At 44.0% G+C, this 26,972-nt stretch overlaps 1 protein-coding gene and 1 pseudogene across 1 annotated transcript; both read left to right on the top strand.

Moving 5' to 3' along the window:
- Positions 1-2,167: 2,167 nt before the first annotated feature.
- LOC109868514 (neurogenic differentiation factor 1-like) lies at positions 2,168-6,644 on the top strand. The gene is made up of 2 exons (XM_020458128.2): positions 2,168-2,380; positions 3,035-6,644. Exon 2 carries the CDS (start codon positions 3,044-3,046, stop codon positions 4,106-4,108), a length of 1,065 nt encoding a protein of 354 aa, XP_020313717.1. The 5' UTR covers positions 2,168-2,380; positions 3,035-3,043; the 3' UTR covers positions 4,109-6,644.
- Positions 6,645-7,597: 953 nt separating this feature from the next.
- The window catches only part of LOC116352853 (ceramide kinase-like protein), a 42,643-nt pseudogene continuing 23,268 nt past the window's right edge, over positions 7,598-26,972 (top strand).

The following is a 26,972-nucleotide window of genomic DNA, read 5'->3' as shown; positions in this document are numbered from 1 at the left end:
GAACCCAATGCACCCCACTGGGCACACACTGGTTGGACCGACGTTGTTTCCACGTCATTTCAATGAAATTAAGTTGTACCAATGTGGAATAGACGTTGAAATTATGTCTGTGCCAAGTGGGATGTTATATTAACTTGTTTTATCTTTTTGCATTTAAAATGTTATTTTACGAGCATAACAGTAAAGTATCATATTGTTGAGCACAGGATAAACGAATAATGTTTGCAAAGACATGTTACAATATGAAGTCAATATCAGTGTGGATTATGTTTAGACATAGGCAAGTCTAAAGCAAATTCACGTTTAATCAGTGCATTTTCTTTAGGAATTAGTTATATGTTTAGCCAATATGTTTAACAGATAGACTGGTCTTACTGTGTATTATTAAAACCAAAGTTAGCCTAGTAATTATGAGCTGTTAAATACATAAACAAATTGTTTTGTGAAGTCTATCCTAAAATCATATGTAGTTTCTAAGAGAAGTGTGCTTTATTCCCTCTTGTAAGTGTAGCTGTCGGTGGTGCTGAAAGCCTCGACCACGTGTGTCTCCTGCTAACACAGTTTACATGGTAACAGAAAGATGTAGTCAAGGAAGCTGCGTGCGCAGCTTGTTCTCGTAGGGGACTTTCGACTGACACAACTTGTCCTGGTTTTATGACAGAGTCGAGATAAGGTGTTCTCTCTCAGGCAGCACTTTGAGGCGACCAGGTTATGTGGCCACTTGACGGTTACCTACATCACGGAGCAGACCCGTGCTCCGAGTTGCTCCGCTGGGCCATTAGCCTAACCGACGCTGTTAAATATATGATTCAGAGCTGAGCAAACAGTGTGAATGTGGGGTGTTTTTCTCGGGATGTCCGTGTCAGACACTACCGAGTTGAAATGTTGAAAAAAATAAGCTATTTTAATGGACGTTTACAAGTTTAAAATGTTATGATGGCTCATCATTTCGGCAAAATTGTTTTAATTTAGACTTGTTGTTTAGCATAAAGAATTGAGTTATTTGCGCAATTATCCATACACGTAGGCCTATGCTACTATAGGCTATACCAATAGGTTTATTTAAAGATATTGATAATTCATCCCAAATGATGTGCTTATGAGTGTATTTCCATTTAGGACTACCCAAATGCCCAGTCGTTAGATTTTAGGCTATAGACCTAGAGTTACTCATTTTGTGAATGACCAGACAGTCCAGCCCGTATGGTTTTAGTTCGTGTGGCAGATTGTCGGTCTCATTCTAAGCCTATGGACTAATTTTATAGTCCCACCATATAACTATTCTGCTTAAATATTCAATCGTTGTCTTGTGGTTCAGTTCTGTTTTGATTGTATGTTTTTGCCCCCACTTGTTACGCTGTCTGTCCAACGGTCAACACGTAGATTTTGGGGGAATTATTGAACAGAAGATAGCAGATTTTGGTCGTTGGATCGAGGCAGTGAGCCGTGAAACAGGCTTTTGTTAGTGCGCGTGCGACTCGCGTGCCGACCTGCAGTTTGAAAAGAGAGGGAGACTCGATGCTCATTACTTCAGCAGCCCGAGCTCGGTCCAGATTGTACAACCACTGTTGCCAATCAACATCACGCACTGTTAGAGATGGGGACAATAACGCTTACAGATGAGCACTGATGCAGTCAGCAATGAGCAAAAAAAGAAAGGCAAAGTATGCATTTGATCTAAATTAATTATTTTTGTTGTTATGAAAGGCCAGTATGGGGCCTTTAATATTGCCAGCAAGGGCCTTATTCTTTCCTTGGTGACTTGACGTGTTTATTGGGCTATGTTAGGTGTGTTCAATGTCCCCAAAGTATCCTAATGTGCAAAATTACATTATTCCATAATTATGAGATTCATGATTAATAAAATCAAACCATGTAAAGAGGACACACGTGGGGAATGGGTTGGGCTTGAGTATTGGTAGTGATTGAATATGTCTTACGCACCAAAGGGTTAATCCATCCTGCGGGTCCACACAGGTCTATGGAGTCCCTAACTGGTGACAGATGGCCACTTTCTTTTGGCCACAAAGGAGCGGAATACAGAGCGCTGGCGAACACAAATGGTCCCATATCACGTGACACTCGAGGCAGTTTTTGCCTGACGTAGATGGACCATATGGCGCGTGCCGGGAGTAAGGCCTGGGTGGGTGGAGCCTGTTCCTGACTGTCATTGGGTAACGCGATGGTGATGGTATTAGGGATACAGCCATATATACACACAGGTTCATCTCTCTCTCCCAGTCAGTCACTCGCAGCATCAGCAGCAGCGCTATATAACCCGAGCATCTGTCGGCGCAGCCACATTGCAATCCATCCACCGGACCTCACACTTCAGGAGGGGCATGCCAGAGTCATAACAAGATAATTCTGCAAAACATAGGTATTTATTTCATAATCTTATAATGCAATAACTTATTTATGCAAATGCTTTGGGTGAAAGTAATGTGCTGTGTGCTGTGATTTATCTGCTACATTGCCATAAAGTATAGTTATTTAACAGTTAAAGATTTTCTGAATAGGCGTGAATTATTTATTGATACAAACCTGCTCAGATGATAGGTGATGTGACCATATGTCACCTGTTACAAAAAGGAAACAGGGATTCAGATATTCTGATTGAACTCAGCGATGACATTTCATAGATGTTTCAACTGACTGGAGATTTAAAATAACGTAATTGCAACAATTATTTTCTATCAAATTATGGACTAGTTATGTCAAGCTATTAGGTGATATTTGAATGCTTTATGTATTATGCTACTATAATGTTTTTGGTTTATCCTGACCACAAAGTACTGTTCTACATTTTGCTCTCAAATTCCTATGACGTTTATGATAGCCTATATAATCATCGGTGTTGCAAACGTAATATTGGTTCTTCTGATACAAAATTATTTTTGTTTGACTTAGAGTGAAAAAATTAGTATAGCATAATGCACATTTTCCAAAACGAACTCCTGCTGAATAGGCTATTAGTCAAGTAGAAAATTATGTCCTAAGTGAGTCTGCTCACGGTTGTCTTTTTTATTGACAGATTTCCAATATGACTAAGTCCTACACAGAAGAAACCATGATGTCATCAGACCCCCAGGATTCTGCGACCTGGACTGATGAGTGTCAGGGCTCCCAGGATGAACAGGATATGGAGAAGAAAAACGGCGCACTCGAATCCATGCACGGGGACCTCGAGGATGACGACGAGGATGGGTTAAACAGACTGGATGAGGATGATGATGAAGATGAAGATGAGGAAGAAGAAGGCGACGATCAAAAGCCTAAACGTCGTGGACCAAAAAAGAAGAAAATGACAAAAGCCAGAATGCAGAGGTTTAAGATGAGGCGCCACAAGGCGAACGCGCGCGAAAGGAATCGTATGCACGGACTCAACGACGCGCTCGAGAGTTTGCGTAAAGTTGTGCCATGTTACTCCAAAACCCAAAAGCTCTCAAAAATTGAGACTTTGCGTCTGGCTAAAAACTACATCTGGGCCCTGTCAGAGATCTTGCGGTCGGGTAAGAGCCCAGACATCATGTCATTTGTACAGGCCCTGTGTAAGGGCTTGTCTCAGCCCACTACTAATCTAGTGGCAGGCTGTCTCCAGCTCAACCCCAGAACGTTCCTCCCGGAGCAGACACAGGAGATACCATCTCATATGCAACCAGCAAGTGCTTCCTTCGCCGCGCATCCCTATTCCTACCAGACCCCGGGTCTTCCCAGCCCTCCATATGGTACAATGGACAGCTCCCACATCTTCCACGTCAAGCCCCATTCATATGGAAGTGCGCTGGAGCCGTTCTTTGAGACCGCGCTGCCGCTTACAGACTGCACTAGTCCATCATTCGACGGACCTTTAAGCCCACCACTGAGTGTCAACGGGAACTTTTCCTTCAAACACGAGCCTTCGTCTGAGTTCGAAAAGAACTACGCATTTACAATGCACTACCAGGCTGCTGCGGGACTGGCGGGTCCACAGGGACACGCGCCCCTTTACGCGAGCTCTGCGCAGCGGTGTGAGATACCGATGGAAAACATTATGTCGTACGAAGGACACACTCATCACGAGAGAGTCATGAATGCTCAGCTTAACGCTATATTTCATGATCCGTGAATACATTAAACCATCAAAGACTGATAAGAGTGCGTCATGATATGATATCCTAGTGCCACTGATGCAAAAGAGCAATTTATTATCATCTTGATTCTATCATGTAGCCTATGTATTTATTGTTGTTACTGCCTTTAGGAGAAGTGCGGATACATATGCATATTCTCTTTCACTTCATGTATTGTATTCTATAGCGCTTCTATAGGTCACATTGTGGAAATAGTGGTGACTATACTCAGAATGTGTTGATTATCCATACTACAAAATCACAAGCAATAATTTGGAAAACTATGCAATTTTAAAACGAATACTTGGGCCAATAAAATAAATAATAAAGATTTCTATATTTTTCAACCAGTATTGTACATCTCCCATACTGAATTATTTTGTTGTGATTTTGTACAGAATTATGAATAGCTTTTTTATGAAGTCGAGTCGTATTTAATTTCACACAACTCCATGTTGTTAATGTTTTATAAAATAGTGTTATGTCATGTTTTTATGATACAACCGTTTTATAAAAAAAGTTATGTATACAGAGGCAAGTGCTAATACAAATCCGTTGCCTTAGCAATTATTTAGCCTACTGCAAATCATGCAACGTTGCACAATATTGATAACTTTATTTCCCCCAAAACATTGATAGCCTGCTTAAAAGTGTAATAATGCGTAGGGGCCTACTACTTGCAAAGTATCCTAAACGCCTAATTGTGTATACAACACTTCACCTGGAAATCCTCATTGCATAAAACGAAGTAGGCCTACTTATTATTTAATTTCAAAATTCAACCGTGGCCCATCTTCAAATTCATTATCAGTGCAGCACATTTTGGAACATACCAGGCACCTTCTTATTGCGCCATTGCATGCATGTCCAAATCAGTGCCGAAGAGCTATTTGCAGCATGATGCTTATCGTCAATGTGTGCCGACTGTATATTGTTTGTAAACATTTTATAATGTAGGATATTTTCAGGACTCATAGGGACTGAGTGCCATGGAGTTATACTCATATGTTCGTTATTTGCATTTTGTTTTTAGTTTTAAACTCTCTTCCGATGTGATTCAAGTGTACATAAGTCAGTGGAGATAAATGTATATCATGAAGCGCACTCAATTATTATTATAAAATAAAGTGAATGAGTAGCCTACAATTTCTTTAATTATTATCTGGATCGACAGATGTAGGATCTTAGTTTGATCATTCCTTTGTTGCTGAGAATTTCCTATACAGAAAATGCAAACCTGGAGTCTATTTTAGGTTTAAAAAGTCTTCTTAAGTTTGTCATTTCCACTTAGAAATTTCAGACTTGATTTGCCCTAACGAAAAATGTATCAACCCCTACAACAATGTCCATTAATTATAATCCACATAATAATTCACATGTCCTATTGCTGCAGGATAATGTTCCTGCTGTAGCAAACTGGCTCAAATTGATTTTCTACATCTGCGTTGACAATGACGGAGCTAAATAGAAATAGCAGGACTGATTTGGCCAACATTACGTTGACAGGTGTGGCTCAATCATCAACTATATGGTTCTTTATAATGATAAAATTGCATAAAAACCTAAATGAAAACCTATAGCCTATGACTAAATCTGTCAAAAACCAGAGTTAAGGCACAATTAGTTTCAGTGGCTTTCCCCTCAGTCCCTCAGCCTGGTCGCACAATAACCTTGACTTCGTTGAAACCCACATTCGACACTTCTTGGATGTCCAAATTATTTACACATTCTCTAAAATATGGGTTTCCGTCAAATCTTTACGCATGGAGAGTGACTATTTCTCTGCCCATAAGGATATGCTACTAAATCATTGTATCCTATATTGTCCTAGGCTATATTATGAATTGTAGATGCATGAAATTAAAAGCATCTTAAAATGAGAAATATTAAGACATCCATTTGTGATTAACATTTAGGCCTAGGCTATATGAGTGAACATGAGCACATCCCCTTAGCCAGCATTTATTTACCTAACGTTGTATATCAAACACTGAAGGACAAAACGAGCGTTTTTCTGCCATGCCACGAATAGCTGCAGTAAGTCAAGGGGCATTCACATGCCACCATGGTTTCTTCCCAAATGACACCCTATCCCCTATATATAGTGTACTACTTTTGACCGGAGCACTATGAGCCCTGCACAAGTATAGAAGGGTGCTATTTAGTACGAACACCATCTCGTATGCAAACCGAGCAAGACACAGATGTTACTTCTGCTGGGGAGGTTTTTAATTTATGAAAATGATCTTGTTTATGCATGAACACACTGGCTGCATCTATAACCCTTTACTTATATTATAAGGGAAAACACCATGCAGCGAACCAACTTCATGATATACATTCTGAATGGTGCTTCTTTATTCACTGTTCATGTTGAATAACCATTAGAGATGTTTCCTTGGATATCCGTCCTTCCTCAATATCAGAATATTCACTGAACCGTTTAATCATTTGATTATAAGCATACATCTTAGATGGAAGTAAACACTCACAGCATGCTTTAAACTGGAATAATAAAATGAAAAAATGAAATCAATGTGTGTACTCCTGAAATCTGTATATCGTGTGTCCCCAAAATACAAATGTATTATTTCATAAATGCACACCGTTTTTTATTTATTTGAGAGACATCCTAGTCGGTTGGCTGTAAACTATGTCAAATTGGGAAACTGGCATCCCTGTGTCATCTGTAACTTTATGAATGGGTATGCAGGGTTCCTTTGTTAAATCAGGAACTGTCCATGGTGCTGCTAAGGATATTGGCGCATTAGCCTTGTCTAGGTATATAGTATTATACCTGTATTACTCAGTAGGATATACCAGGATATTTTATTGAATTGAAGACATATAAAGGCCACTGTTCTATAATTACTTTGGTTAGTTCGTAAACCTTCAACATTGAGGTAAAGTCAATGACATAATGGACAGGACAGACAGGGTCCTGAACAATATAAATCCATTCCTGTGCGTAACTCAAACTTTACGCACCAGCTCTTTGGATTCGGTGCATAGGCCAAGCATGTAAACGAATTTAGAAATGAACCATAGCATGATACAAATGATGGTCTAATGACTGGCATGTTGGCTGGATGTAATATAAACACACCATACGTTATATCCTATAGGCTCTTGACAGAGATTTTCTTCAGAACCTTTCTTGTGGGCGCGTGCCCCGGAGGAACACTTTACGGGCTGCGCTCGGCCTGGTGACTTGAAGTAGGCAGAGGGGTCATGGCTAGATTGATTACAGTTTATGTCACATTTACGTCAAAAGTGAACTTTTCTGCATTTTAGCTAACCTTAACCATTTTCTTAACCTAATTCTCATAACCTGCTACGTTAATTATCCCAACCTGTAGCAAACGTTAATTCTGGTCAATTCTGACATAAACTGTATACCATCTAGTCATAACTACATAACTAGACAGAGTGGGAAGTTTAAACTGTTGGACCTGCCATAATAACCTTACCGTCGCGGGCACGCGCCCATGCAAGCAACCCAGTAATAGCCTACAAAGCAGGCACCATTGTGGAATTAAGACTTTACCGTTAACGTTTTTAAATGTTTGAGTCCCCTCGAAAATCGATAAATGAAGGGGACGCATTGTCAAAGAGCCAAGAGGAGTTGAGTGAGACGCCACCGGGGTCTCCCGTGAGTACAGGAAACCGTGGGAAGAAGAACAAGAGAACGCAACAACCAACAACCCGATAAACGCTCGTTCTCAGCTGCACAGCTTTGCGCGGAGGAGTCGAGTGAGCAAGAACAAGAACAGCCAGAGAAACAGTACACCGATTACGACACAGACGAACCGATAGTGAGAGGGATATTTCAAATAAGGAAGAAGAGTCACGACGTCCTTCTGCCATCGACGAGGGTGACATGGAGTCTTATTCAGCCAGAGACCCCTACAGGTGAGCTCACTGTTTCACCATTATCCATGACAATTGCAGACGGGGTCTGTTTCTTCTACCAGTGCCGCATGCCGACCAACATAGCCTACATCAGACAGGGAGGGGAATCATAAAACATAATATTTTCACATGAAGACATAGCTAACCGTTTCTTGGCTTTAGTGAAACAGAATCCCCCCCATGAATTCGTGAATTTCAGACATTTCCTACATGGCTTGTAAGAAGTGACACAAAGGTATTTGAGAAAAGAGGGTTGTACGTGTTTAATTTATCTGTAGGTTAGATTCCAGATAAGATTGACTCCTTGATACGGTAGATGAACCAAGAAAAGGTGCAACATCAATGACAGCCTATCAATTGCAAGCCATGAAGTAAACATACTTGGCTCTATGGATACAGACATTAAATATTGACAACAAAAAAAAAGTTATAAAATGTATTTTTGTTATAAAACAACGTATATTTAGCAAATGTTGCATAGGCCTGTACTATAGCCTATTATTCGCACAGTATGTGATGTAGGCTTATAGGCCTATTGACTGTAACCAAACCTATTATAACAGTTAGCCTTTTAAACCTATCAATATTCAAAACGTTATTGTTTGATATTTCACTTATTTGGGTTTCAAACTATGTTACACAGCAGTCTCAATCAGTTTCAGTCCCCTTTGTCAATGGTGACATAAATGGGAGTGACACTCAATGGCCAGCCCATGCTGTAGGGTAAATTACCATTTTTGGGTGAAATGATGTAGGTCTAGGTTACCAAATATTATTCTGGAAGAAGCAGAAAGATCTTACTTGGTCTTGTGTTATATTGCTGTAAATAAAGTATATTATGTGCTGCCTCTTGAAGAGCTTAGCCAGCCAATAGCCTAATAAGAATTCTTTATTTATTGTTGGCTGCTCGGCCAAAGTATACGGAAGATAAAATCACTAAACCAGTTAGGAAAAATGTAGAAAGTGCCTGTTGCCAGAAAGTTATGTGTAACAGATGTGTCGGTAATAGACTCCGTCTCTGACCAGCCGGCTGGCCGACTATTGTGACCACCTAAAGCAGGGCATCTGGCGCTCATGTGGACAGTTAGGTGCGTCCCAAATGACACCCTATTCCCCTCATAGTGCACTACTTTTGACCAGAGCCATATACACTGTAAGGAATAGGGTGTCATTTGGGGAGCAGACCTAGAACATGTCCAAGTAAATGATACTCACACATCGCCATCTGCATCTCCACACTGAAGGATGGATACATGGGACAACGTGTGATCATCATGGGCTGGTATAGGAGGCCCTACTTGCCTTATCAGTTTCAATGGAGAGGGGGGTGGGGTTGTAGCCATTTTTCTTGTGCACAGACTTCAAACATAGAATCAAATGTGTCCAAATGGTTGATCAGATGAAACAGTTTCATCAAAACAAAATGAAAAAAATGAAACATATGGAGAGTTTGAACTAGATATCCATCCCTTTCATGTTCTTTTTGGGTTGTTGTTGTTTTGTACAGTATATATCTCTCAAAAGCATCAATTGCTTAGTGCAAAACAGATTGGGTTTCATTTTGCTTAATAATCTTTACAGGCAATACTTTTTGGTTATGTGTGATCCAAGCTAATGTTATTAAGCCAGCACTCTCATTACCCAGAAAGCATCAGCCTAATAACCCCCTATGGCCACTACCAAATGCTCCAACAAAACTGCCAAAAAAACCACAGGCACATGTCTGATTCGCTGGAGGTTGTCTATTTGACTGGGTTTGAGATTCTGTTCTGCCCAGGGATAGCAGATCAGATCTGTACAGTGGTCTCAATTTCAATGATCATTTGAAATATGACTCACGGTAGCCTATATATTTGACATGCTGAAGTTATGCCAATGTTCAAAGAAATTAAATGTTATGTTGTTTTGATAGACAGAAATGAATATTAAGTTATAACAGGTATTCTTTAGGTACTGAACATATTCAAGTAGCTATAGTATACTCAATTTTTGTACTTTTTTATCTGATGCTCTCATATCATTGAGAGGCAATACTTTTAATATCACAATTTCAAACACTAAATGCATCAACTCACCACAGATAATATTCATAGTGAATTAAACATTTAATGTAAACCTACTGAAGCGTTGTGTTTGCCCAGAGGCTCCTAAAATAGCTTGACCTTGAGACCCCTGGCTTTGCTTTCGTTGGCCTTGTTTACTGTGATTGGACCTTGGCCTGAGGTGACTGTATTTAGTACGTGTATGTGATTCCTGCTGGGATTGAACCCACAACTTTGGCAGTACAAGGTGTCTTGACCTAGGCAAGGAGAACAGTAGAGGTTTACTAAATCTGTCTCCTGGCCACAGCTTTTCAACTAGATAGCATGTTAAACACTTTTATTTGTCAAATGCCTCTTATTGGATGGATGTCTAAGAAAACAACAATATTTAGATTGACACACAGTGAATGTTTACAAAATGCAATTTAACTTCATAAAATGTTATGCTCCCTTTTATTTGACTCTGTCCTAGATATCCTTCCATGAGGTTCAGTCCCTGTGAGAGGGATATGACTTCTCTGGCCAGTTCACTTGTGGGTTGTTAGATGTAGGGTGTTGAAGTGTTAATTTGATGTTCAAAAATATCCTGTTTTCCCAAGACTCTGAGACTGTGAGTCAGATCTTAGCTCGTCAGGTCCTCTGTCACTGCTACTTGTCAGTCTATCCTCAGTTTTTGGGAATTAATTGCACCACAGAGGTTCTTGGGTCTACAGTGCATTCGGAAAGTATTCATAACCCTTGATTTTTCCACATTTAGTTACGGTACAGCCTTATTCTAAAATAGATTCAATTGCGTTTCCCACCTCATCAATCTACAAACAATACCCCATAATGACAAAGCAAAAACAACTTTTTAGAAATTAAACGGAAATATAAAATTTACGTAAGTTTTCAGACCCTTTACTCAGTACTTTGTTGAAGCACTTTTGGCAGCTATTATAGCTTCTAGGGTATGACGCTACAAGCTTGGCACACCTATATTTGAGGAGTTTCTCCCATTATTCTCTGCAGATCCTCTCAAGCTCTGTCAGGTTGGATGAGGAGCATCGCTGCACAGCTATATTCAGGTCTCTCCAGAGATGTTCAATCAGGTTCATGTCCGGGCTCGAGCTGAGCCAGTCAAGGACATTCAGAGACTTGTCCCAAAGCCCCTCCTGTGTTGTCTTGGTTGTGTGCTTAGGGTTGTTGTCTTGTTGGAAGGTGAACCTCCGCCCCAGTTTGAGGTCCTGAGTGCTCTGGAGCAGGTTTTCATCAAGGATCTCTCTGTACTTTGCTTCGTTCATCTTTCCCTCGATCCTGACTAGTCTCCCAATCCCTTCCGCTGAAAAACATCACCACAGCATGATGCTGCCACCACCATGCTTCACCGTAGGGATGGTGCCAGGTTTCCTCCAGGCGTGAAGCTTGGCATTCAGGCCAAAGAGTTCAATCATCAGACCAGAGAATCTTTTTTCTCATGTTCTGAGAGTCTTTAGGTGCCCTTTGGCAAACTCCAAGTGGGCTGTCATGTGCCTTTTACTGAGGAGTGGCTTCTGTCTGGACACTCTACCATAAATGCCTGATTGGTGGAGTGCTGCTGAGATGGTTGTCCTTCTGAAAGGTTCTCCCATCTCTACAGAGGAACTCTGGAGCTCTGTTCGTAGTTAACATCGGGTTCTTGGTCACCTACCTGACCAAGGCCCTTCTCCTCCGATTGCTCAGTTTGGCCAGGGGACCAGCTCTAGGAAGAGTCTTGGTGGTTCCAAACTTCTTCCATTTAAGAATGATGGAGGCCACTATGTTCTTGGGGACCTTCAATTCTGCAGAAATGTTTTGGTACGCTTCCCCAGATCTGTGCCTCGACACAATCCTGTCTCACAGCTCTACGAACAATTCCTTCGACCTCATGGCTTGGTTTTTGCTCTGACATGCACTGTCAACTGTGGGAATTTATATAGACAGGTGTGTGCCTTTCCAAATCATGTCCAATCAAATTAATTTACCACAAGTGGACTCCAATCAAATTGTAGTAACATGTCAAGGATGATCGATGGAAACAGGATGCACCTGATCTAAATTTCAGGTGTCATAGAAAATGGGTCTGAATACTTATGTAAATATTCTATTTGTTTTTTATAAATTAGCTAAAGGCTCTGGGAATCACGTTTATGGTAGTTCACTCTTGTGACCAGTTTACTCAAAACATTGATATCAGCTAATTGTCAGCATAAATCTCAAGAAAAGGGGATGAGGCTTGACGGCTAATGTAACATGAGCATTTTTAGGCTACATACCTGTTGAAATATGAGCGTGTGTAGGCTACACAGGAAGTTTTCAAACTCCCTGACTTTTTCCACATTTTGATGTGTTACAGTCTGAATTTAAAATGGATTAAATGGAGATTGTGTCACTGGCCTACACACAATACCCCGTAATGCCAAAGTGGAATTATTATACATTTTTTAATTAATAAAATATGAAATATTTTGAGTCAGTAAGTATCCAACCCCTTTGGTAAAGCAAACCTAAATAAGTTCAGGAGTAAAAATTTGCTTAACTGTAACGATGTACGCTGGGAGTCGGGAAGCAAGTTCAGGGAGTGAATACATTTAATTAATAAATGAACAAAACAAGAAACACAAACAGCGCACCGACATGAAACAGCAACAATGACAACTGGGGAAGAAACCAAAGGGAGTGATATATAAAGGGCAGGTAATCAAGGTTACTTCAAAGGCAATTATAGTCAATGAACTAATCACTGATCATAATCTTGATGTGATTGGCCTGACTGAAACATGGCTTAAGCCTGATGAATTTACTGTTTTAAATGAGGCCTCACCTCCTGGCTACACTAGTGACCATATCCCCCGTGCATCCCGCAAAGGCGGAGGTGTTGCTAACATTTACGATAGCAAATTTCAATTCCCCCCCCCCAAAAATACATTTTCATCTTTTGAGCTTCTAGTCATGAAATCTATGCAGCCTACTCAATCACTTTTTATAGCTACTGTTTACAGGCCTCCTGGGCCATATACAGCGTTTCTCACTGAGTTCCCTGAATTCCTATCGGACCTTGTAGTCATAGCAGATAATATTCTAATCTTTGGTGACTTTAATATTCACATGGAAAAGTCCACAGACCCACTCCAAAAGGCTTTCGGAGCCATCATCGACTCAGTGAGTTTTGTCCAACATGTCTCTGGACCCACTCACTGTCACAGTCATACGCTGGACCTAGTTTTGTCCCATGGAATAAATTTGGTGGATCTTAATGTTTTTCCTCATAATCCTGGACTATCGGACCACCATTTTATTACGTTTGCAATTGCAACAAATAATCTGCTTAGACCCCAACCAAGGAGCATCAAAAGTCGTGCTATAAATTCACAGACAACACAAAGATTCCTTGATGCCCTTCCAGACTCCCTCTGCCTACCCAAGGATGCCAGAGGACAAAAATCAGTTAACCACCTAACTGAGGATCTCAATTTAACCTTGCGCAATACCCTAGATGCAGTTGCACCCCTAAAAACTAAAAAAATGTCTCATAAGAAACTAGCTCCCTGGTATACAGAAAATACCCGAGCTCTGAAGCAAGCTTCCAGAAAATTGGAACGGAAATGGCGCCACACCAAACTGGAAGTCTTCCGACTAGCTTGGAAGGACGGTACCGTGCAGTACCGTAGAGCCCTTACTGCTGCTCGATCATCCTATTTTTCTAACTTAATTGAGGAAAATAAGAACAATCCGAAATTCCTTTTTAATACTGTCGCAAAGCTAACTAAAAAGCAGCATTCCCCAAGAGAGGATGACTTTCACTTTAGCAGTGATAAATTCATGAACTTCTTTGAGGAAAAGATTATGATTATTAGAAAGCAAATTACGGATCAAGAGAGACGCTCAAGTGTTTTAGTACTATATCTCTTGACACAATGATGAAAATAATCATGGCCTCTAAACCTTCAAGCTGCATACTGGACCCTATTCCAACTAAACTACTGAAAGAGCTGCTTCCTGTGCTTGGCCCTCCTATGTTGAACATAATAAACGGCTCTCTATCCACTGGATGTGTACCAAACTCACTAAAAGTGGCAGTAATAAAGCCTCTCTTGAAAAAGCCAAACCTTGACCCAGAAAATATAAAAAACTATCGGCCTTCCATTCCTCTCAAAAATTTTAGAGAAGGCTGTTGCGCAGCAACTCACTGCCTTCCTGAAGACAAACAATGTATACGAAATGCTTCAGTCTGGTTTTAGACCCCATCATAGCACTGAGACGGCACTTGTGAAGGTGGTAAATTACATTTTAATGACATCGGACCGAGGCTCTGCATCTGTCCTCGTGCTCCTAGACCTTAGTGCTGCTTTTGATACCATCGATCACCACATTCTTTTGGAGAGATTGGAAACCCAAATTGGTCTACACGGACATGTTCTGGCCTGGTTTAGATCTTATCTGTCGGAAAGATATCAGTTTGTCTCTGTGAATGGTTTGTCCTCTGACAAATCAACTGTAAACTTCGGTGTTCCTCAAGGTTCCGTTTTAGGACCACTATTGTTTTCACTATATATTTTACCTCTTGGGGATGTTATTCGAAAACATAATGTAAACTTTCACTGCTATGCGGATGACACACAGCTGTACATTTCAATGAAACATGGTGAAGCCCCAAAATTGCCCTCGCTAGAAGCATGTGTTTCAGACATAAGGAAGTGGATGGCTGCAAACTTTCTACTATTAAACTCGGACAAAACAGAGATGCTTGTTCTAGGTCCCAAGAAACAAAGAGATCTTCTGTTGAATCTGACAATTAATCTTAATGGTTGTACAGTCGTCTCAAATAAAACTGTGAAGGACCTCGACGTTACTTTGGACCCTGATCTCTCTTTTGAAGAACATATCAAGACCATTTCGAGGACAGCTTTTTTCCATCTACGTAACATTGCAAAAATCTGAAACTTTCTGTCCAAAAATGATGCAGAAAAATTAATCCATTCTTTTGTCACTTCTAGGTTAGACTACTGCAATGCTCTATTTTCCGGCTACCCGGATAAAGCACTAAATAAACTTCAGTTAGTGCTAAATACGGCTGCTAGAATCCTGACTAGAACCCCAAAAAATTATCATATTACTCCAGTGCTAGCCTCTCTACACTGGCTTCCTGTCAAAGCAAGGGCTGATTTCAAGGTTTTACTGCTAACCTACAAAGCATTACATGGGCTTGCTCCTACCTATCTCTCTGATTTGGTCCTGCCGTACATACCTACACGTACGCTACGGTCACAAGACGCAGGCCTCCTAATTGTCCCTAGAATTTCTAAGCAAACAGCTGGAGGCAGGGCTTTCTCCTATAGAGCTCCATTTTTATGGAACGGTCTGCCTACCCATGTCAGAGACGCAAACTCGGTCTCAACCTTTAAGTCTTTACTGAAGACTCATCTCTTCAGTGGGTCATATGATTGAGTGTAGTCTGACCCAGGAGTGGGAAGGTGAACGGAAAGGCTCTGGAGCAACGAACCGCCCGTGCTGTCTCTGCCTGGCCGGTTCCCCTCTTTCCACTGGGATTCTCTGCCTCTAACCCTATTACAGGGGCTGAGTCACTGGCTTGCTGGGGCTCTCTCATGCCGTCCCTGGAGGGGGTGCGTCACCTGAGTGGGTTGATTCACTGTTGTGGTATTCCTGTCTGGGTTGGCGCCCCCCCCTTGGGTTGTGCCGTGGCGGAGATCTTTGTGGGCTATACGCAGCCTTGTCTCAGGATGGTAAGTTGGTGGTTGAAGATATCCCTCTAGTGGTGTGGGGGCTGTGCTTTGGCAAAGTGGGTGGGGTTATATCCTTCCTGTTTGGCCCTGTCCGGGGGTGTCCTCGGATGGGGCCACAGTGTCTCCTGACCCCTCCTGTCTCAGCCTCCAGTATTTATGCTGCAGTAGTTTGTGTGTCGGGGGGCTAGGGTCAGTTTGTTATATCTGGAGTACTTCTCCTGTCCTATTCGGTGTCCTGTGTGAATCTAAGTGTGCGTTCTCTAATTCTCTCGTTCTTCTTTCTCTCTCTCGGAGGACCTGAGCCCTAGGACCATGCCCCAGGACTACCTGACATGATGACTCCTTGCTGACCCCAGTCCACCTGGCCATGCTGCTGTTCCAGTTTCAACTGACCTGAGCCCTAGGACCATGCCCCAGGACTACCTGACATGATGACTCCTTGCTGTCCCCAGTCCACCTGGCCATGCTGCTGCTCCAGTTTCAACTTCCACCTGACTGTGCTGCTGCTCCAGTTTCAACTGTTCTGCCTTATTATTATTCGACCATGCTGGTCATTTATGAACATTTGAACATCTTGGCCATGTTCTGTTATAATCTCCACCCGGCACAGCCAGAAGAGGACTGGCCACCCCACATAGCCTGGTTCCTCTCTAGGTTTCTTCCTAGGTATTGGCCTTTCTAGGGAGTTTTTCCTAGCCACCGTGCTTCTACACCTGCATTGCTTGCTGTTTGGGGTTTTAGGCTGGGTTTCTGTACAGCACTTTGAGATATCAGCTGATGTACGAAGGGCTATATAAATACATTTGATTTGATTTGATTTGTGATGGAGTCCAGGTGAGTGTCATTATGCGCGTAAAGCTGGTGACAGGTGTGCACCCTAACGTGCAGCCTGGTGACCTAGAGACCAGAGAGGGAGCACACGTGACAGTACCCCCTCCCCTCCCTGACGCAGGCTCCAGCTGCAGGACGCGGACCAAGATGACGATCCCGGGGATCAGGAGCAGACTGGTCACCTCTGCTAAGGTGCGGGAACCTGTCGATCCGGCTGAGGTGCAGGAACATGACGACCTAGAGCGCCGGAGAAAGAGCATACGTGACAGTACCCCCTCCCAGGCGCGTTCGGATCCCGGGGATCCGTAGCGGACTGGTCACCTCCACTGAGGAGCATAGACTCGACGAACCGGCTGACGAAAGAGAGCCTGATGAGCCGGCTGAGACCTCCCCGGTTGCCTCGGGTTGAGGCACGGGAACCTGTTCACCCAGCTTAGGCATGGGAGCCTATCCAACCCGCGTATTCATGGGAGCCTACAAACCGGCTGAGGCCTCCCAGGTAGCTCCGGCTTGAACACCCGGACCCGACTTCACCCCCAACACAAAAAATATATACACTCCCTGATGCTTCCCTTTGTTATAACAATGTACGCTGAGAGTCGGGAAGCAAGTTCAGGGAGTGAATACATTTAATAAATAAATGAACAGAAACAGAGCACTGACATGAAACAGCAACAATGACAACTGGGGAAGAAACCAAAGGCAGTGATATATAAAGGGCAGGTAATCAAGGAGGTGACGGAGTCCAGGCGAGTGCCATTATGCGCGTAACGCTGATGACAGGTGTGCGCCCTAACGATCAGCCTGGTGACCTAGAGCCTGGAGAGGGAGCACATGTGACATTAACAAGTCACATAATAAGTTGCATGACCTCACTTTGTTTACAATAATAGAGTTTAACATGATTTTTTAATGAATACCTCATCTCTGTACCCCACACATACAATTACCTCTAATGTCTCTCAGTCGAGCAGTGAATTTCAAACACAGATTCAACCACAAAGACCAGGGAGGGTTTCCAATGCCTCCCAACTGTCTGACCCTAGAGAGCCTTTTTATTTTCTATTTTGGTTGGGTCGGGGTGTGACTAGGGTGGGTAATCTAGGTAGTTTTTTTCTATGTTGGCCTGGTATGGTTCCCAATCAGAGGCAGCTGTTTATCATTGGCTCTATTGGGGATCATATTTAGGCAGCCATTTCCCCACTGTGTTTTGTGGGATCCTGTTTTTGTGTTGTTGCCTGTGAGCACTCCAGAACGTCTCGTTTCATTTGCTCTTTATTGTTTTTGTGCGGTTTGGTTGGCGGAGCCAACCAGAGCCTGTGTGGGAGTCGATAGAGGAAGGTAATGAGAGATACCGGGAGATGTTTTGGCAAGGAGTATGCTGCAGCACAGGTGCGCTGAAGAGCGCCTTCTCAGCCCGGCACCATCTGTGCCAGCCCAACGCACCACGCCACCAGTACGCCTCCCCAGTCTGGTACGTCCTGTGCCTGCTCCCCGCACTCGCTGTGCGAAGCGTGTTATCTGTCCAGTACCATGTGTGCCGGCTCCACGTACCAGGTCTCCAGTGCGCCTCCACAGCCCAGTACGTCCTGTGCCTGCTCCTCGCACTCGCCCTGAAGTGCGTGTCACCAGTCCGGTGCCACCTGTACCGGCTCAACGCACCAGGCTTCCGGCGATGGTCCCCAGTCCAGAGCTTCCGGCGACGGCCCCCTGTCCAGAGCTTCCGGCAATGGTCCCCAGTCCAGAGCTTCCGGCGACGGCCCCCTGTCCAGAGCTTCCGGCAATGGTCCCCAGTCCGGAGCTTCCGGTGACGGTCCCCAGTCCAGAGCTTCCGGTGACGGTCCCCAGTCCAGAGCTTCCAGTGATGGTTCACAGTCCGGAGCCTCCTGCAACGGTCCACAGTCCGGAACCTCCTACGACGGTCCACGGTCCAGAACCTCCTACGACGGTCCACAGTCCGGAACCTCCTACGACGTTCCACGGTCCGGAACCTCCTACGACGGTCCACGGTCCGGAACCTCCTGCGACGGTCCACGGTCCGGAACCTCCTGCGATGGTCCACGGTCCAGAACCTCCAGCTCCATGGCAGGAGCCTTCTTCTGCTTTCCATCTGACACTAGGAGACAAATTCACCTTTCAGCAGGACATTAACCTAAAACACGAGGCCAAATATACATTGGAGTTGCTTACCAAGATAACATTGAATGTTCTTGAGTGGCCTGGTTACAGTTTTGACTTAAATCTGCATTTAGATCTATGGCAAGACTTGAACATGTCTGTCTTCAACCATCAACAACCAACTTGACAGAGCTTAAAGAATTTAAAAAATAATAATGTACAAATATTGTACAATCCAGGTTTGCAAAGCTCTTAGAGACTAACCCAGAATGACTCACAGCTATAAACCCTGCCAAAGGTGATTCTAACATGTATGGACTCAGGGGTGTGAATACATTTAAATTAGATATTTATGTTTTTCATTTTCAATAAATGTGCAAAAATAATCAATTTAATAAATTTGGAATTTCAGGCTGTAACACAACAAAATGTGGAATAAGTCAAGGGGTATGACTACTTTCTGAAGGAACTGCACATGTTCCCAGACCAAGGTCTTCAACCAGCTCTTATTTTTCATCTTGAGTTCAGGATTGACAGGGACATCTAACCCCATGCTAAGGCCCTATAGTCTGCTAATGCCTCTGACTGCTGATGTGTATATTTTCTCCATATGCTGTGGGTGATGGCTGTATAGGGACCAGATCAATACAACACATCTGTTGACACACAGGGTCATATATGTAACATGAAGTCTCTCCTCTCTCTCGAGTGGGACAACAGATCTACATTATACGTATATCCACTGTCTCCAGAGATCTTATCAGATAGATAGATTAACCTGTGGGGGCTCTCTCTGCTTTAATGGATTTACATTCTCATCTAGTGCACATATTGGGACACCTAACAAATAGCAGCCATTCAATTTGTGTTATAATTCAGGATATAAATATTAGTTTGATGAAAAGTTGTTGGTCACCATGCACTAAATATGAACACAATATATATATTTTTTATAATATCAAAGTCTGTGATATTGATGGAATTCTATCGGAGCCTAAATAATATAATGTCGTGTCCCATAAGGCTCCATACTTGGGCCTATATGGTTCCTGATATATGTAGATTAAAATTAATATAATAATAATAATAAAACTATGACAAGCACTCCGGTCCTTTAGAACAGTTCGGAGATATACTGTATCTTATATACATGTACAGTGCATTCGGAAAGTATTCAGACCCATATACCCCTAGTATTCAGGCCCTTCTCCCCCAATTGCTCAGTTTGGCCGGTGGCTGTCAATTAAATTCTGGGCCACACAGAATGGCAGTCCATTCTTGCATAATCAATGCTTGGAGTTTGTCATAATTTGTGTAAGGTCTGGGGAGTTTCCTGGAGTTTCCTGGCCATGGACCCAAAATATCGATGTTTTGTTCCCCGAGCCACTTAATTATCACTTTTGCCTTATGGCAAGGTGCTCCATCATGCTGGAAAAGGTATTGTTCGTCACCAAACTGTTCCTTGAAGGTTGGGAGAAGTTGCTCTCGGAGGATGTGTTGGTACCATTCTTTATTCATGGCTGTGTTCTAAGGCAAAATTGTGAGTGAGCCCACTCCCTTGGCTGAGAAGCAACCCCACACATGAATGGTCACTGGATGCTTTACTGTTGGCATGACACAGGACTGATGGTAGCGCTCACCTTGTCTTCTCCGGACAAGCTTTTATCCGGATGCCCCAAACAATCAGAAAGGGGATTCATCAGAGAAAATGACTTTTCCCCAGTCCTCAGCAGTCCAATCCCTGTACCTTTTGCCAAATATCAGTCTGTCCCTGATGTTTTTCCTGGAGAGAAGTGGCTTCTTTGCTGCCCTTCTTGACACCAGGCCATCCTCCAAAAGTCTTCGCCTCACTGTGCGTGCAGATGCATTCACACCTGCCTGCTGCCATTCTTGAGCAAGCTCTGTATGGTGGTGCCCGATCCCGCAGCTGAATCAACTTTAGGAGACGGTCCTGGCGCTTGCTTGACTTTCTTGGGCGCCCTGAAGCTTTCTTCACAACAATTGAACCGCTCTCTTTGAAGTTCTTGATGAGCCGATAAATGGTTGATTTAGGTGCAATCTTACTGGCAGCAATATCCTTGCCTGTGAAGCACTTTTTGTGCAAAGCAATGATGACGGCACATGTTTCCTTGCAGGTTACCATGGTTGACAGAGGAAGAACAATGATTCCAAGCACCACCCTCCTTTTGAAGCTTCCAGTCCGTTATTCGAACTCAATCAGCATGACAGAGTGATCTCCAGCCTTGTCCTCATCAACACTCACACCTGTGTTAACGAGAGAATCACTGACATGATGTCAGATGGTCCTTTTGTGGCAGGGCTGAAATGCAGTGGAATTTTTGGGGGGCATTCAGTTCATTTGCATGGCAAAGAGGGACTTTGTAATTAATTGCAATTCATATGATCACTCTTCATAACATTCTGGAGTATATGCAAATTGCCATCATACAAACGGAGGCAGCAGACTTTGTGAAAATTAATATTTGTGTCATTCTCAAAACTTTTGGCCACGAATGTATACTCAACAGCCTGGCTTGTGTCGCTCTCTGTCGAAATATGATTCTGATTTGAAATGACATGATAGGTACAACCTTTCATTTGGGGCACAAGAAGGAGCACAAAGATTAAGCATAGCTGCAGACTTCTAGAAAACCTTATTGCTGCCAGATGGAGACAAGCTTCTTCCCAGCACTACTTCTGCTCATAGCAGACATAGGTGGCATAGCAGCATCATATAATCTACTATAATTAATTTATGGTAAAAAAATACATCCATTTAATCTGACATCCTGAAATGACAATGTTTTCAACATCAGATATGCCTTTTTGTTCAAATTTGTATTGTGCATTCATAGAATCTCTCTGTTGGGTTCTTCTTCATTCAATGTGTTAATGTTTGATCTCAAGTGTGTCTTAGTTCACACTACAACGTGTTGTTATTCACTACAGATTTAACTGCTATTTGTCTCATTTCAGCTGTTGTTGTTGATTTTTGTTGTTGTTGGGACATACAGTAGAGTGCTCTCAGTCCCAGATAACTCGAGCTAACATTGTCATTTTGTCAACTGTCCAAGCATAGCCAGTCTGTGCCAGGTCAGTGTAGTGCTCCTCTTTGCCCCCATGTTGTGTGGGCCATGTGGTTCACAGTGTGGCACCTAGGATCATATTTTCCACCTGTGCCTTCAGAGGCCTGCCTGCCGACACACACACACACACACACACACACACACACACACACACACACACACACACACACACACACACACACACACACACACACACACACACACACACACACACACACACACACACACACACAGCAAAACCCAATATTTACATTTTTATATTGCTGTTGTCAAGCCCCCAGGAAGCAAACAGAGCAGACGACAGGGTCTGTTTGTTCCCTTTGTGCAATTATACTATGACACTGTCTGTCTGTCTCTGTCTGTCCCAAATGGAACACTATGCCCTATATAGTATACTACTTTTAACCCGTGTCCAATTGACCAGGCCATTGGACTGGTCAAAAGTAGTGCACCATATATGGCATAGGGTTCCATTTGGGACAGACACAATTTCTATCTGTCCCTCTTGTAATACGGAGGGGTCACACACGTTCTGAACCGTCGCTGTGGTTACTGTACTCACTGTACCGTTCAGCTAATTAACTTTGACTGCCATAAATTGTAGAGCAAATATGGGCAGAAATTAGTCCTTTCAATCTGTCATGTGCACTTCCCACAATTATGGCGTATTGTGTTGAATCGGTGGATGAAACTACACACAATAGTATTTCTGGTAATTGCAGTCCATCACTCTAAGCATTTCTATCACCACACACACATGCCTTACAGTGAACAGCACAGGTTTTAACTAGGGCTGTCAAATGCTATTTTTAAAATAATTGAGTGAAACACAGGATTTGCTGTGATTCATCGCGATTCATCGCAAATTCTGAATTTGCTCAAATTAAGCTGTAAATTAAGACTTTTTCATACAATTTTTTTTACTAGAATATTGATGTTGATTTTGTCTAATGTAACTTTTAGCAAAATTATGAAAATTGAAAAAGCACATTTTCTTTAACCTCATGTCGACTTGTTTTAACATTGCATTGTTATTTTTAGCTGTATAGATTATGTATTTGGTATGTTTTCAGTGTATTTTGAATGATTTCAGACAATGTGATTAATCACAAGAAAAAAAAAGGCGGCGGCGCCCCATGTTTCCTCTGCACGCCGGAACCAGTCGTCCACCGCAGGAGCCTCGGTCTGACTCTGATGCCAAGGAGCCAGAACCCGGCTGATACCCCAATACACACTGGAAGGGGGAGAGGTTAGTGGAGGAGTGGCGGTGGCGGAGCGAGTTCTGGGCCATCTCTGCCCAGGGCACGAACGCTGCCCACTCCCCCGGCCGGTCCTGGCAATAGGACCTCAGAAACCTACCCACATCCTGGTTAACTCTCTCCACCTGCCCGTTACTCTCGGGGTGAAAACCTGAGGTAAGGCTGATCGAGACCCCCAGACGTTCCATGAACGCCCTCCAGACCCTCGAAGTGAACTGGGGACCCCAATAAGACACTATATCCTCAGGCACCCCGTAGTGCCGGAAGACGTTTGTAAACAAGGCCTCCGCAGTCTGTAGGGCCGTAGGGAGACCGGGCAGAGGAAGGAGACGGCAGGACTTAGAGAAACGATCCACAACAACCAGGATCGTAGTGTTTCCCTGTGATGGGGGAAGATCAGTCAGGAAATCAATCGACAGGTGCGACCATGGCCGTTGTGGAACGGGTAAGGGGTGTAGCTTACCTCTGGGCAGGTGCCTAGGAGCCTTACACTGGGCGCACACCGAGCAGGAGGAAACATAAACCCTCACATCCTTAGCCAAAGTGGGCTACCAGTACTTCCCAGTCAGACAGACACGTCACCCTCCTCTGGTCATCCAGGCATTGGTCAGACGGTGAGCCCAATAGATCAGCCGGTCACGGACAGCAGGTGGAACATACAGACGCCCAACGGGACACTGGAGTGGAGCGGGCTCTGCACGCAATGCCTGCGTCCAGCTCCCACACTACCGGCATCACCAGGCAGGAGGCCGGGAGTTTGGGGGTGGGATCCATGGGCCGCTCCTCTGTGTCATACAGCCGGGACAGTGCGTCTGCCTTCACGTTCTGGGAACCTGGTCTGTCCGCCCCGATGTACTCTGGATGAACTTCGCCCTGGTCCCCCCGGATGTACTCCAGATTGCGGTGGTCAGTCCAGATAAGAAAAGGGTGTTTAGCCCCCTCAAGCCAATGTCTCCACGCCTTCAGAGCTTTGAAGACAGCCAACAGCTCCCGGTACCCCACGTCATAGTTTTGCTCCGCCAGGCTGAGCTTCCTCGAGAAGAAGGCACAGGGGCGGAGCTTCGGTGGCGTGTCCGAGCACTGAGAGAGCACGGCTCCTATCCCAGCCTCGGACGCGTCCACCACCACTAAGAATGCCAAAGAGGGATCTGGATTGGCCAGCACGGGAGCCGAGGTAAACAGACCCCCCCGTTGCCATGAAATAGTGGGGTTATGACAAGCTAACCAGGGCAGACCTAGCACCACTGGAAACGCAGGAGAGTCATTGAGAAAGAGACTGATTTTCTCCGTGTGACCCCCCTGCGTCACCGTGCCCAGATGAGCGGTGGTCTCCCTAATCAACCTTGACCCTAATGGTCGACTATCTAAGGTGTAAACTGGGAAGTGCATTCCTACAGGAATGATGGGGATCCCTAAACTAAAGTCTAATGATCTGTCTATAAAATTCCCCGCCGCTCCTGAATCGGTGAGCACCTTATGCTGGGAATGCGGGGAAAATTCAGGAAACGTAACAAACAAAAACATTTGTGCAACAGAGGGCTCTGGGTGAGAAGGGTGCCTTCTCACCTGAGGTGACGCCAGAGTGCCCTGCCTGCTGCCTCGACTCCCAGAGGAACCAACCCGGCACCGACCAGCAGTGTGACCTCTGCGGCCACAGATGGTGCACGAGATGGAACCTCTTCCGGGTCCCAGCTCCATGGGCATCGGAGTGGTGGTGCTGGGGGATGGAACCGACAGACCCCGATCTGGACGTCCGCGGGTAGCCAGCAGGTTATCCAGCTGAATGGACAGGTCCACCAGCTGGTCGAAAGTAAGGGTGGTGTCCCTGCAGGCCAACTCTCGACGGACGTTCTCGCGCAAACTGCAGCGATAATGGTCGATCAGGGCACTGTCATTCCATCCCGCCCTCGCGGCCGGCCAGGGTCCGAAAGTCCAAAACGAACTCCTGTGCGCTCCTCGTCCCCTGCCGCAGGTGGAATAGACGTTCTCGAAATCTCCTTCTCCCCATACGGCGTTAGCCCACTCCAGAGCTCTCCCCGAGAGGCACGAAACGAGGACGGATACCCTCTCCCTTCTCGAGGGAGCCGGGTAAACGGTGCCCAGGTATAAGTCCAGCTGTAACAGGAAACCCTGGCACCGTGCCGCCATCCCATCATACTCCCTGGGAAGGTCGAGATGCATCGCTTGCTCCTGGATGCTCTCCTCTATCCTCATACCAGGGGCACCTGCTCCTGCTGACTCCATGTAGTGGGTGTGGTATTCTGTAAGTGGTGCGTATCTGGTGGCAGGGAAGTCAGACGCAGGAGAGCAGAACTTGATAATAGCCGGAGCAGTTTAATAGTAAAACCAACGGCATAAGAAATACAAATTATGGGCACAAATATCTCGACGCGCACCAGTCAAACAAAATGTGCACTTACAATAAATAATACCACACAAAGACATGGGGGGAACATAGGGTTAAATACACAACACCTAATGAAGGAAATGAGAACCAGTTGTGTGGTAAAACGAGACAAAACAAATGGAAAATGAAAAATGGATTGGTGATGGCTAGAACACCGAACACCGCTCGAACAAGGAGAGGCATCGACTTCGAAAGAAGTCGTGACATAACTGATTAACTCTGAAAGCCCTAGTTGGAACATAATGACTAGTTGTTAATAGTAGTAAGTAATCCTTTTTTTGCAATGTCTGCCAAAAAAGGGAGGGAAAAATGCACCAGTCTGTTTCACTTCAAAGACTTTAAGAAGATAGATAAAATTTGAAAACATTTATCATTTCAAAAATACTCCACATCCTCTGCAGAATATACAAATACATGAACATGTTATTAAGTTGCAATTCAATGCCATGACACATCTCTCTATATCATTATATTGCCTATGCACAGTGTGACAATACATCCCATCCAAACCAGCAATGTCCAAATCCAAAACATTACACTAATTAGTTTCACAGATTCAAACCCCTGCCAAACCCCTAAATAACCGAAAATAAGTTCCAAACAACTCAGCCAACTTTCTGAATGGACCTGTGCCTGAAAGAAGTCACGGGCAGCCAACCACTGTGTATGGAGTTTTTATATGCCGAGTTGCAGCACCTGAAAGAGTTGGCTTGTGCATAAACTGCGAAAACAATTAGCGTCAAGCAGATAAGTCCCCCTATAATCCTGTTTATGGTCGGAATCAGGCAGATGTGCCTAGATTGATCCAGACAGGACAGGGCGCCAGCACCAGTTTACTGTAATCCCCCCTTCCCCCTCTCCTTCCCTTGTACATCACTGTATTACTGGAGAGAAGGAAACGGGTGAGGGGGACGCTCCCCCTTTCTAAAGCCTCAAACTATCCCCCCTCTCTACCCCCTTTTCTGAGTGCCTTTTCCCTTGTATCCTAATATATCACTGTTGTAAATAATGCCCTGTTTGTCATTGGTCCCTGTCTGCAGCCAGCTCATTTTGTCAATCGGGGGAGATTATCTTTATTTCCTCTAAATATATTGGATATTTTTGTAGCAGCCAACATTAGAGTGGGATAGAGGACGCACTCAAAGTATTTGAACAATTTCAAATCGTATTTGGACCCAGGTCTGGAAGAAGCCTGATCACCAGGAACAGATGGTGTCAACCGGGGTGTCCCGCTAAGCTCAGTAATGTGAGAGGATAGATGGTAGTTAATGTTCTGAAACACTGTCTGAGGAACAGGCTGGGGATCTTCCTAATGAAGAAAGGGTTTCACATGAAGAGAGACAGACTCATTTAGAGAAGAGAAGGAGTCACAGTCAGGACAGTTGGCCATCTTGGACAAAGAACCCAGATCTGTTTAATTGGAGTTGTGTCTGATGTTGATTGTCTTCAGCAGGAGGGCCAGGG

Source organism: Oncorhynchus kisutch, linkage group LG2 (genome assembly GCF_002021735.2).
Source record: "Oncorhynchus kisutch isolate 150728-3 linkage group LG2, Okis_V2, whole genome shotgun sequence".
Classification (NCBI taxonomy): domain Eukaryota; kingdom Metazoa; phylum Chordata; class Actinopteri; order Salmoniformes; family Salmonidae; genus Oncorhynchus; species Oncorhynchus kisutch.
The sequence above is the reverse complement of the archived record's forward strand: the minus strand, read 5'-3'. Positions and strand labels throughout refer to the sequence as shown.

What these genes read in the sequence shown, in the direction of transcription:
- LOC109868514 (XM_020458128.2), top strand. Translation starts at nt 3,044, where the DNA reads ATGACTAAGTCCTACACAGAAGAAACCATGATGTCATCAGACCCCCAG.